This window comes from Pristis pectinata, chromosome 4 (assembly GCF_009764475.1).
Source record: "Pristis pectinata isolate sPriPec2 chromosome 4, sPriPec2.1.pri, whole genome shotgun sequence".
Lineage (NCBI taxonomy): Eukaryota > Metazoa > Chordata > Chondrichthyes > Rhinopristiformes > Pristidae > Pristis > Pristis pectinata.
In genome coordinates this window covers 88,808,176-88,820,728 of record NC_067408.1, presented here as the reverse complement: position 1 = coordinate 88,820,728, position 12,553 = coordinate 88,808,176, and the positions used below count along the sequence as shown (strand labels likewise).

The 12,553-nt window shown below is 39.2% G+C and overlaps 1 protein-coding gene across 1 annotated transcript in view; it reads right to left on the bottom strand.

Annotated features, from left to right (window-relative positions):
* The window catches only part of kdm6a (lysine (K)-specific demethylase 6A), a 167,135-nt gene that overhangs the window by 109,769 nt on the left and 44,813 nt on the right, over nt 1-12,553 (bottom strand). Inside the window, 1 exon segment of the mRNA XM_052013319.1 lies at nt 11,234-11,292. Within this exon segment, the coding sequence (XP_051869279.1) occupies nt 11,234-11,292 (59 nt within the window).

The window sequence follows — 12,553 nt, the reverse complement described above, 5'->3', positions numbered from 1 at the left end:
CTACAGGCCAGTGAGCCTAACATCAATGGTGAGAAAATTACATGAGGAGATTCTGAGGGGCAGGATCTACCAACATTTGGAAAGAAAAGGACTGATTTGGGATAGTCAACATGGCTTTATGCACGGGAAATCATGCCTCACAAATTTGATAGAGTATTTTGAAGAGGTAATGAAGAAAATTGATGAGGGCAACACAGTTTACATGGACTTTGACAAGTTCCCGCATGGTAGGCTAGCCTGGAATGTTTGATCACACAGATTCAAGGCTGAGTTAGCCAACTGGATACAAAATTGGCGTGGTAAAAGGAGACAGTGGAGGGCTGCTATTCAGATTAGAGGTCTGTAACCAGTGATGTGCCACAGGAGTCGATGCTGGGCCCACTGTTGTTTGTCATCAATATTAATGATTTGGATGACAATATCGTTAACATGGTTAGCAAATTTGCAGATGGCACCAAAATTGCTGGCGATGTGGACAGTGAAGAAGGTTATCTCAGATTACAACAGGATCTAGATGAACTGGGGAAGTGGCACAAGGAATGGCAGATGCAATTTAACTCCGATAAGTGCGGGGTGTTAAACCAGGGCAGGGCTTCCACGTTAAATGGTAGGGCCCTAGAGAATGTTGTAGAACACAGAGACCTAGGGGTACAGGTACATAGTTCCCTGAAAGTGGCGACATAGGGTGCTGAAGGTGTTTGGCATGCTTGCCTTCATCAGTCAAGGCATTAATGGAAGAATTGGGACAACATGTTGCAACTGCACAAGTCATTGGTAAGACCACACTTGGAGTACTGAGTGCCGTTCTGATCATCCAGCAAAAGGGAGGATGTCATTAAGCTGGAAAGAGTGCTGAAAAAGTTCACGAGAATGTTACTGGGAGTAGAGGACTTGAGTTACAAGGAGAGGCGGGAACTTTCTTCCCAGGAGTGTAGGTGGCTGAGGGGTGACCTCATAGAGGTATACAAAGTTATGAGGGGCATAGATAAGGTGGATGGTTACAGTCTTTTCCCCAGGGTAGGGAAGTCTAAAACTAGAGGACATAGATTTAAGGTGAAAGGGAAAAGATTAAAAAGGGACCGGAGGGCAAATTTCTTCCGCACAGAGCGTGGTCGGTACATGGAATGAGCTGTAGAAGTGGGCACAATTACAATGTTTACAAGACATTTAGACAGGTACATGGATAGAAAAGGTTTAGAGGCATATAGGCCAAATGCAGGCAAACGGGACTAGCTTGGAAAGACATCTTAGTCAGCATGCATAAGATGGGCCTAAGAGCCTCTTTCCATGCTGTACAACTCCATGAATTTGCATCCCATACCATTAATGCAGTCAGCATGGCACATACATTAATTCACTACTGATATAACTGGATTGTTACATTTCCACAAGAAAATATCAACACTGAAACTTGTGTTTGCAGACTTCACTTCCAAACTGTCATTTTTTTTTCTCTCAAGTTTAAAGACAAATACCTCAAAACAACTTCCCTATTTTCTTTACAATTATATTACATACTGCCTACACAGGAATACTAAACGAAAGCTGATCCTGAGGCAAAAAAGGGGGTTATCAGATCAGATAAACAAAAGTTTGGTCATAGAGTTGGATTTTGAGCAGAATCTTAAAGCTGAAAGAAAGGGAGAGAACCGAAGATGCTGAGTGAGAGAATTCCAGAACCTAGAGTTCTGGCAAACATGCAGTGATTAGATTTGGAGATGGTCATAATGCTAGAATTACAGAACCACAGCTTTTTCACAGAGTTAAAAGTTTCCAACATATGAACAAGATAGGGAGAAACATGGTCATTGAGAGATTGTACTCTTTTTTTTAAGAAAAGGCATTGCTTAACTAGAATTTCTTTTTAGAAAAGGTGTTGCTTAACTAGAAGTTTTTTTTAATTAGAAAAGGCGCTGCTTAACTAGAAGTTTGTTTTTTTTAGAAAAGGCGTTGCTTAACTAGAAGTTTGTTTTTTTAGAAAAGGCGTTGCTTAACTAGAAGTTAATACAGGTACCCATCACAGAAATAATGGATAAAGAGGGCACGGTGATAATTAAGAAATGGTAACCAGATTCTGGACAACCTCAAGAGATAAAGAGTGGGGTGTGTCGGAGGTTGGGGGGGGGTGGGGGGGGGAAAGAGAGAGAGAATGAAATGCACAAGGATAGGATTAGTGCAGATACAAGGAGACAGTCTTGGTAGCCAAAGGGCTAGTTTTATGCTACATCTTTCCATAACTATGTTAACATTCACCAAGAAATAGAATTTATTTTTATGTTATTGACTTAAAAGTTTAAAATCCCACAGACAATAGGGGTAATAGGCCATCTGACTTTTCCACTCCACTCTGTTGATCAATCAGATCACAGTGAGCTTCCAAAGCAACTCCCACTTTCCTTAATTCCCTTCAGTAGCCCAAAATATATCAATCCTTAATGACCAAACACCCACAGGCCTAAGAAATTTTTCTAAATTTACAATCCTCTGATAAAGAAGTTTTCCATCTAAATCATAAAGGACCTCATTCCAAAACGATGACCTGTCACAATTCTGTAAACTTAAAGGACACAAGGCCTATTCTCAATTTCCCAAAGTGGGACTCAGCTGTCCCACTGTATCCATCCTTGGCCAAAGTGAACAAAAATCTATCCTGAACTTCATATATAGTCTTGCCAAAACTTGATATAATTGCAGAAAAACATCCATACCCTGCAACACCTTGCTATAGAGGCCAACGCGCAACTTGCCTTCCTAACTTGCTGTATCTTTTTCTCTTGCATAGTTCATCTCCTGTCCACAATTTGTGACAGAACCACAAAACTGACACTTGCTTGACATCTGGGTGTATTGTATTTGAAGTGGCCAGCAGTCTGCGGTGCATCAACGCAATCACACGTGGAGCTACCCTTTCAGTCTAACCTACCTTAATATTTTGTAATGCTTGCCCAAGCATACCCAAATACCTCTTAATTGCACCATTTACCAGTCTCAGTTTTTTTTTAAAAAAATGGAAAATCACATCCCCACTTCTCACCTTAGCCAATAACATAACCACAATTTGTACCTCTGTAGTCCCCTTACATTTCCCCTCACAACCCACTTTCCCACCCAGCTATACATCATCTATCAAACTGCACCTAAAATTACCTCACCGAAGATATTCCTTAAAAATTAAATTTTTGACATTTTGGGTCACTTTTCCTAACGTTTCCTTCTTTGGCCTATGTCAAGGCCAAGTCATTGGGTGTATTTAAGGCAGAGATTGATAGGTTCTTGATTGGTAATGGTTACGGGAAGAAGGCGGGAGAATGGAGTGGGGGGGGGGGGGGAAATCAGCCATGATTGAATTGCAGAGCAGACTCAATGAGCTGAATGGCCTAATTCTGCTCCAATGTCTGATTGTCTGTGTCTCTATTTCTAATTGTATACACACTGAAACTATAATCACGTCATTAACATCTTTCCATCACAAGGTGAGAAGTGGGCATGATTACACAATGTTCAATTCCATTTGCAAGTCCTCGGCAATGAAGCTGATTGTGCTTGCAGGTAGCAAGACAAAGACAACAGTCAGATAAGAGTCAAGCAGTGACCACCTCCAACAAAAGTCTACCACCTACCCACATTATTCAAATTGCCATCACAAGAACATAAGAAATAGGAGACATCCAAGTCTGTCACTATTCCTTAAGATTACAACTAATCCTCCAGCACCATCTTTCAAGTCCTTTAATGTCCAGAAATCTATCAATCTCCATTTTGAATGAATGCAACAAGTGAGCCTCCATATTCTTACAGGGTAGTTCCAAAGCATCACTCTCAGAGTAGTTCTCATCCCAGTCCAAAATGGCCTATGCCCCCTGGCCAGAGACTTCCTTAGGCAGGGAAAACATCTTCCTGGCATCCAGCCTGTCAAGTCTTTTTTTAAAAAATTGCAAGTTTCAATTAGATTCCTCATTCTTCTGAACTCTAAAAGGATAAAGTCCCAGTTGGCACAACCTCTCCTCATATGGTAAATCCTCTCCTTATATCCTCCTTCCCTGGAACCAGTCAAGTAAATCTTTGCTGCACTCCCTAGGTGACAAGTACATCCTTTAAGTTAGGGGACTAAAACTTGACACAATACACTACATGCAGTCTCACCAAGGCCCTATAGAAATGCAATAAGATTTCCTCATTCCTGTTTTCAAAACCTCTTGTAATAAAGGCTAGCTTTCCATTTTCTGTCTCAATGAACAAATTCATCTGCCATTTCCTCATTCACACACTCAGCGTGTCCATATCCCCTTGAAACCTCTCTACATTCTCCTCCGTACTCACAATCCCACTTTAATAAATATCATCAGCAAACTTGGAAATATGACATTTGGTACTCCTCTGTCACATCATTGATACAGACTGTAGATGGAGTTAACGGCTAGGAAACAAAACTGCGATAGTGACCAAAGATATTGATTGGGACAAGGCATGTATGAAATTAACCTCTTTGCAAAACACCCCAGTTCAATCCTCAAGTGTGACTTTGAGCTCCTGTCACTTTAATTCTCTATTCTACCCCCACACTGAACTCTCAATACTTTGTAATTCAATGAAGCCCAGCATGAACTCATGGACATTTACAACATCTATCAACAAGGTACATTCAACTAGAGAGCAAACAAGTTACTCCTTTTGTCCATGTGCATTTCATAAAACCTCCTAATTGACAGGCCAAGAAGGGGTGAAGGATAATGGGCAGATGGAGCCAGTTGGGAGAGAGGCTGGTAGGTGTTAGGAGACAGACAGGCAAAAAAAAAGCTACTGGAGGAACTTAGCGGGTCAGGCAGTATGTGGATTGAGACATACCATCTGGATGCGTCACAGATGCTGCCTGACCCACTGAGTTCCTCCAGTAGCTCATTTTTTGCTGCCGATTCCAGCATCTGCAGTCTCTTACACCTCCACAAAAAAAAAGGCAGGTGGAGCCAAGTAAAAGGCAGAAGGAGCCAGGTAAGTGGGTTGGTGGGACAGCTGCTGGAGGACGGCAATTGGGAACACAAAGGCTACCAGTGCTGGAATCTGATAAAGAAGGAAGGTGATAATGGGAACTGTTAGGGGAGAGGTAAAGGGCAGATGGAAACAGATCCACAGGCTCAAAAATCAGTACGTGTACATTTGGAATTACAACACAAGTTACTGCTGCATTCAGAAGAGGAGGGTTAATGGGAAGCAACAAAATAAAAAGAAACATCCACATGAAAAATTCATTTTATAGTTTCCATTGCTTTCTCTTGCCTTGGTTGAAGATTAATCTTTCATATATGTACATATCCAAAAATTGAAGACTGATAACTGAAAATAATCACATGTAACATTCAATACACACATTTTGAAAGAACTAAACTCCAACCTGCTTGGTTAGAACATAGAACAGTACAGCTGAACAGTGACTGTCTACCCTATCTATGTCTCTCATAATTTTAAAAACCTCCATCAGATCTCCCCTCAGCTTCTGACACTTTAAGGAGAACAACCCAAGTTTCTGCACCCTCTCCACAGTCTCCACTTCATTCCTATAATGGGGTGACCAGAACTGCACACAATACTCCGAGTGCAGTCTAGCTAAAGTTTTATATAGCTGCAGCATGATTTCCTTATTCTTACACTCAACAGACCTACCGATGAAAGCAAGCATTCCATACACCTTCTTCACCACCTCATCGACTTGTGTAGCCCCTTTCAGCGAGGTATGGACCTGGACTCCGAGATCCCTCTGTACCTCAATGCTATTAAGAGGCCTACCATTAACTGTATACGTTCTCCTTTCATTTGACCTCCCAAAATGCAACACCTCACACTTGCCTGGATTAAACTCCATCTGCCATTTCTCTGCCTATATCCGTAACTGATCTATATCCCACTGTATTCTTTGATAGTCCTTTACATTGTCCAAGACTCCACCAATCTTACTGTCATCCACAAACTTGCTCATCCACCATCTACATTTTCATCCAAATTGTTGATACAGATCACAAACAGCAGAGGTCCCAGCACCAATCCTTGCGGAACACCACTGGTCACAGACCTCCAGCCAAAATAACAGCCTTCCACCCCTACTCTCCATCTTCTATCGGCAAGCAAGTTCCAAAACCAAACTTGCAATTCACCCTAGATCCCATGCATCTTTAGCTTCTGAATCAACCTACCACAATGGACCCTATCAAATGTCTTGCTAACATCCATTGCCTTACCCTCATCAAGCACATTTGTCACCTCCTCAAAAAAACTCAATCAATTTTGTAAGGCATGACCTGCCCCATACAAAGTCACCTTGACTATCCCTAAGCAGGCCATGCTTTTTCAAATGCACATAAATCTTATCCCTCAGTATCCTCTCTAATAGTTTCCCTACCACTGACATGAGGTTCACTGGCCTATAACTACCTGGATAATCCCCATTTCCCTTCTTGAACAAAGGCACAACATTTGCTACTCTACAGTCCTCAGGGACCTCACCTGTTGCTTATGAGGACAGAGAAGTTCTTTGTTAAAGCCCCAGCAATCTCCTCACTTGTTTCTTTCAAGATTCTTCAATATGTGCCATCAGGCCCTGGGGAATTATCCACCTTAATGCTTTTCAGAAGACCCAGCACTACCTCCTCCTCAACCTCAAAATGTCCCAGCACATTAGCATGCCCCACTCTGCTTTCACTATCCTCCAAATCTTTCTCCTTGGTAAATATTAATGGAAAGTACTCATTTAATACCTCAGCCACTTGCTCTGACTCCAAGCACAAATTCTCTCCTTTATCCTTGAGTGGATCGACCCTCTCTTTTTCTTAATACAAGTATAAAATGCCTTGGGATTCTCCTTGATCCTGCTCACCAAGGACATTTCATGGACTCTTTTGGCCTTCCTAATCCTCTGCTTGAGCACTTTATATTCTACAAGGGCCTAGTCTGATTTTAGCTTCCTAAACCTTACATATGCTTCCTTTTTCTTCTTGACTAAATTTAAGACCTCTCAGGTCATCCAAGGTTCCCTTACCTTAGCATCCTTGTCCTTAACGGAACATGCCGATCCTGAACTCTGATCAGCTGGTCTTTGAACAACTCCCACATGCCAGATGTGGACTTGTCCAACAGCTGCTACTCCCGATCAAAGCCCCTTAACTCCTGTTTTATCCTGTCGTAATTTGCCCTCCCCCAACTTAGTACCTTCCTTCAAAATCTAATTTTATCCTTACCCATAACTATCTTAAAACATAATGAGTTGTGGTTACTACTCCCAAAATGTTCACCCACTATCATGTCTGTCACCTGGCCTGGCTCATTTCCTAAAACTAGGTCCAGTATGTTCTCTCCTCTAGTTAGACTCTTCACATATTGTTTCAGGAACCCCTTGTGGATGAATTGAAGTGACCCCGCCCTATCTAAGCCTCTTGTACTAAGGAAGTTACAATCAATACCAGGGAAGTTACAGTCTCCCACTATGACAACCCTGTTGTTTCTGCACCTTTCCATAATCTGTCCACATATCTGTTCCTCCACCTCTTGGTGGCTATTGGGAGGCCTACAGTATAATCCCATTAGCGTAATTGCACCTTTCTTATTTCTGACCTCCATGCGAATTGCCTCTGTGGCTGAGCCCTCTCATGTCTCTTTTCATAAATGCTATTTTTTTATATTCTGAAAGAGTTTTGGCATGGGATTGAGATATTTTTTAAATAAATATACCGACACACAGAAACCCAAAGTTTGTCTGATAAGCCTATACTTTGAAAAAATACAATCATGTCTAAAATGTGGATTAATGGCACAGAAATACCTCCTGAATCTGGGTTCCCTAGAAATTAAATCATTTTCCTTTCAAAAGATGTGACAGAATGCAAACTTACACAAAATTATTACCTCTAATGAGCACATTATCAAAAAGATGGATAATTTTACAAGACATTTTTGGTTACACACTCCCAGCATTCACACTTTCCAGGTATCACAGACACAGCTGCATCAACGGTCATCAAAATTTACTTCATGCAAACCGTTACAATCAACAAGTCTCTTTTACACCTTCAAGTTCAGATGGATTCATAGTGCATGAAATACAGAAACAGCTCTCATTCCCACTGTTCATAGTTCCACACACTATTCTTAACAAAGTCACAGAACCATCATATGTCAGTTACTCTACTGTCCTCACGCCAGCCAAAACATTTGTTTAGGTTAATTCCACTTCCAACTCTCAATCTGCAGCCTTGTGAATTACAGAATATTAAGTGTTCATGAAGGTACTTTAGAAATGCAATGAGATTTTCTGCCTCATTTCTATTTCTACCAGTCCCTACGTAGATAAGCACAATGCAAGGAGATAAACTGTTACCTACTAAGTCATGAGTATTCCATCCATTTCTTCCTCAACTTAAATTATGTATTAATTACAGATCAAGTTATCTTCCACTGCTCTCTACTATGCTCATAGGTAGTCAATGGACAACCAGAGAGTTTCACAAGCTTTTGGAGTGACTGCTATAACAATAGTGTTGGAACTGGCTTTGCAGAAGCATCACAATTTATCTGTCACCATTAATGCAAAATAAATTTAGTAACAACTCTAATGTTCAAACCAACAGTTTGAAAACAGGAAGTGTGTAACATATACCCAATAAAATGATTCACCGGGAAGCAAATTTTACACACTCTGGTGCAACACAATGGTACATTTATTTGGTTTCTTTGAAATAAATTCTAAGTACTATCAGTACTTGTGCTTCGATAACTAACCAGACTGATTAATACCAATAAATTATCTTTACAAAACACTCAACAACACAAGTGAAATAGAGCCGTGATACCAAGCTGTGAAGTCCTTCATTTTTCTGCTTATAATACACAGAACCAATGGCTTTTGAAAAACATGCCGATGTTCAATGCACAAATCTAAACTGCTCTTATGTTACAATAAAAGCCAATTTTATACGTTCACTGTTGTTGTATCTGTGCCTCTATCACCCCTCATGTGGCCAAAACAACTATACAAAATTTTAAACCACTGAAAGGAAACAAGGCACCTCACTGGGTTGGTGCCAAAATTTTCAATTCTGAAGAACACTATCTGTCAAAAACAGCTAAGCCACAACCTTGGCAATTCTAGAAAACTGAACCTTCTGCAAAGTTATCACTGTACCACAAGCTTCAATAGACTGGTTGTCAGAAAGAACAAACAGTTCTTAAATTATAAATTATAATTCTTAAATTACAAACACCTAACTGCAGAACACCCAGAACCAAAGCATCTACCCAATTTAAAATAAAGATACATTTTATTAACATTGATTGCAGTCACAAAATAAGCAAACACGAAATCAACGCAAAATTCAGACAGCAGTAAAATACAGTTTGCCAACCTTTATGTGTCTCAGAAACGGGGAGAATACTGGTGAAATTTAGTAAATACAGATTAGCAAACCTGTATTATTTCTCTCCAATACAACAAAAAAAAGGAGATCCTGTACTGATTCACAGATTCAGATAGTTATTTGAGCGTTCTTTCACACTGAAGTACAGCACAATTATATTAAATTTAACCTTTCCAATGAACTTGGCTCATTCCTGTTTGGTCACAAGAAATTAAATAAAAATTTTGAAACTTTATAACATAGACATTAAAATTCCAAGGCCTCAACAATTAACTGCATTAACAAAAAAGGCCCAATGATCAGCGGTCCACCAACAGACATTTTGGTTTTAGGCTCACAGCAGCAGACCAGTAGCAGTAAAAGCCCAAGATGTCAGGCAATTTTCAAAGCCTTTTACAAACACTTTCATTTGCATGCTGTGCCATTGTGCAGAATGCAAAGAAAAAGTGAAGGCATATCTGGTTATGATCAATGGTTAAATGTCCAAACAGGCTTTGGTGGTGGTGAGGAGGAACAGAAGTCAAGAGATTGCTGGGCAAAGTGAAATCAACTGAGGCTTATCACCTTGACAGCTGTCTGTGCCATTCCCATTCCACCATTGTAAACCATCAAGTAATATTGAAGGGGTCTCCCAGAGTTAAATTGATAGCACTGCATTGGGAGCTGGTTGAAAAGATCACTTTTAAATTGAGTAAGTGCTATTAAAACCTGGTTGTTTCAGGAATGTGATTCTTATTTATCAGTCAATGCTACGAAGGAGCATTACGTGGGAAATAACATCTATTCATCACTGACAAGGAAATTACATTATTAGCACAAGTTCAATTTGCAACTGGAAATATCACAAATGCAATCCACTCTGGAGTGAACAAAGTTTCAGTTGCATCGTACTGAAGCAACCAGTGTCATGCAACTGAATTTATAGGCCAAATCTCCTTTACCATTTACAAACGTCTTAACCACCAACACTCCCCCCTCATATATCTAGTTATTTGATTTAAATAACTTGAGATTCAGGTTCTCTCCAGCCAAGAATGATAACTTTTTGGGGTAAAGAACAAAATATTTTACTAATTCTATAAATTTAAAAATGTTTTAGCCATTTGACTTGCATAGTACAATTTTTAATAACTATATCAAATCTTTCATGATATTAAAGAACAAGTGTTATTTTGAGATCTTTGGTCAGTTAAGAGGAAAACAGAGTTACTGATTAACAGTAATAGATAAGCTCAAATTCCATTTTTATGGAATTCCATTTTGAGCTTTATATTCCAATGGAAATGAATTCCCCAATGACCATTATTCTTTTGAAACAATGATTTTTAGTTTTAGTTGTTCCTTTTTTACTTTATCCTGGAGACCAAGCCAATGTGTAGCATATACTTCAGAATTAAAAGGACAAAGGGTAACTGAGATTCTGGGTGACCTTACTAGGGACAAGAGTAGGGCCCTTAGCAAGTTCCAAACTTAAGTGATTAAAAGGGGAAGATATTAAGGAATAAAAAGATGGGGAAATGATTGCAGTTAGCACCACTTTACATTCTGACAGCCTGATGGATATGATCCCATATCCAGTAAGCCAAAATTGGACAAGAAAACTTGATGAGTTGATAAACGTTGAGTATTTTTATAAAACACCAAGTAGACTGGAAAATCTATTTACCCCTTTCTATATTATGCAATAAGCCCACCAGCTAAATTATTTCTGCTGTTCCAAGGCAAACAGGACTCAAATTTGATTCAAAACATTGCCACAAGTAGATTAAGTTAATCTGATACATACTACTGTACACATTAATTTCCAACTGGGGAACCACAAGTATTTTACTCACCATTGAAATGCATTATAATGGAAGTAGACAATACCAAGGCCATATAAAAAGGCAGCATTCTATGGGGAAAACAAAAATGTTTAAAATTAACATTGTATTGAATTTAACCAAGTTTGTCTTAATATTTGTTACAATAGACTGATACGAACAAGAACAAATTAACTTGGTCATTCATTGCATTCATCCATGTAGGATCTTTCTGTATAAAAGTACTACCTTTTTTATTTACATAATAGCTTGAAATACATTGCCTACTGTTAACTGTATATGCAATGTTTTGGGAGGTTATAAAGATTACACACATCACAAACAACAATTTGCAATTATAAACTAATATTACTTTCAAAAATCACATCACTGTTTCAGAGAATGACCAAATGACCAAAAATAAATAAGCCGAGGGTGGCCTAAAATATTTGTCAGAAATGTAGATTTTAAAGAAAAAGGGAAAGGGGGGGGGGAAGCTAGTGGGGTTATGGCAAGGAATTCCATAACTTGAAGCTGAAACACATAAGATGCAGAAATTAGAGGACTGGAGGTTAAAAAGTAGGGATAGTTAAAATGAAAAATTATTTTTAAATATTATGAAGTAAAATTGGGCAACTTGGACCAACGTAGGTCATCTGGGACAAGAGTGAAGAGTGAGCAGGACGAGATGTTGATTAAAATAATAGAACCAGGGAGCTGTTTATGTCTGAAATTTACAGAGCATGAAAAGTGAAAAGCCAGCCTGGTAAGTGTTAGAATAATCAAGGCCAAAGAGAATCAAAGTGTGGACAGATAAAAGAATTAAATGTCCAAAGTACATTCCAGATGTGTGAGCAGGGATGTTTTGATGGATCGATACGGGGTCAGAAACTTACTTTTTGGTCTCATAAGGATGGTGAATTTACTGGTCTAGATTAAGCAGAGTGAAAAATGCAATGAATAATGCGATTATGTGATTTAGAAAATGGACAAAAACAATGGTACAGCACTGATGGGAGATTCAAATATGCATTTGCAGGAAAGATGGGTTGCAGACTGTGGGACACAAATAAATGGCAATGATGGCAACTGTATTTTGTATGACACAGTATCCCCCAATGTTTAAACAGCATATTCTCCAACCCATTTTTAATAACGTCACAGAAGATCTGGAGAGCATTAACCCCTTCAAGCAAAGACTTGATCTCCTTATTCCACATTAAATATCTTCAAAACAACGTTCATACAAATTTCGTACAGCATGCAGGATTCATGTGTACCAAAACTAACAAGTGAATTTTAGACATAGGGTGTACCATATTGGGAATGGGAACGAAATAAGAAGGAAACCCA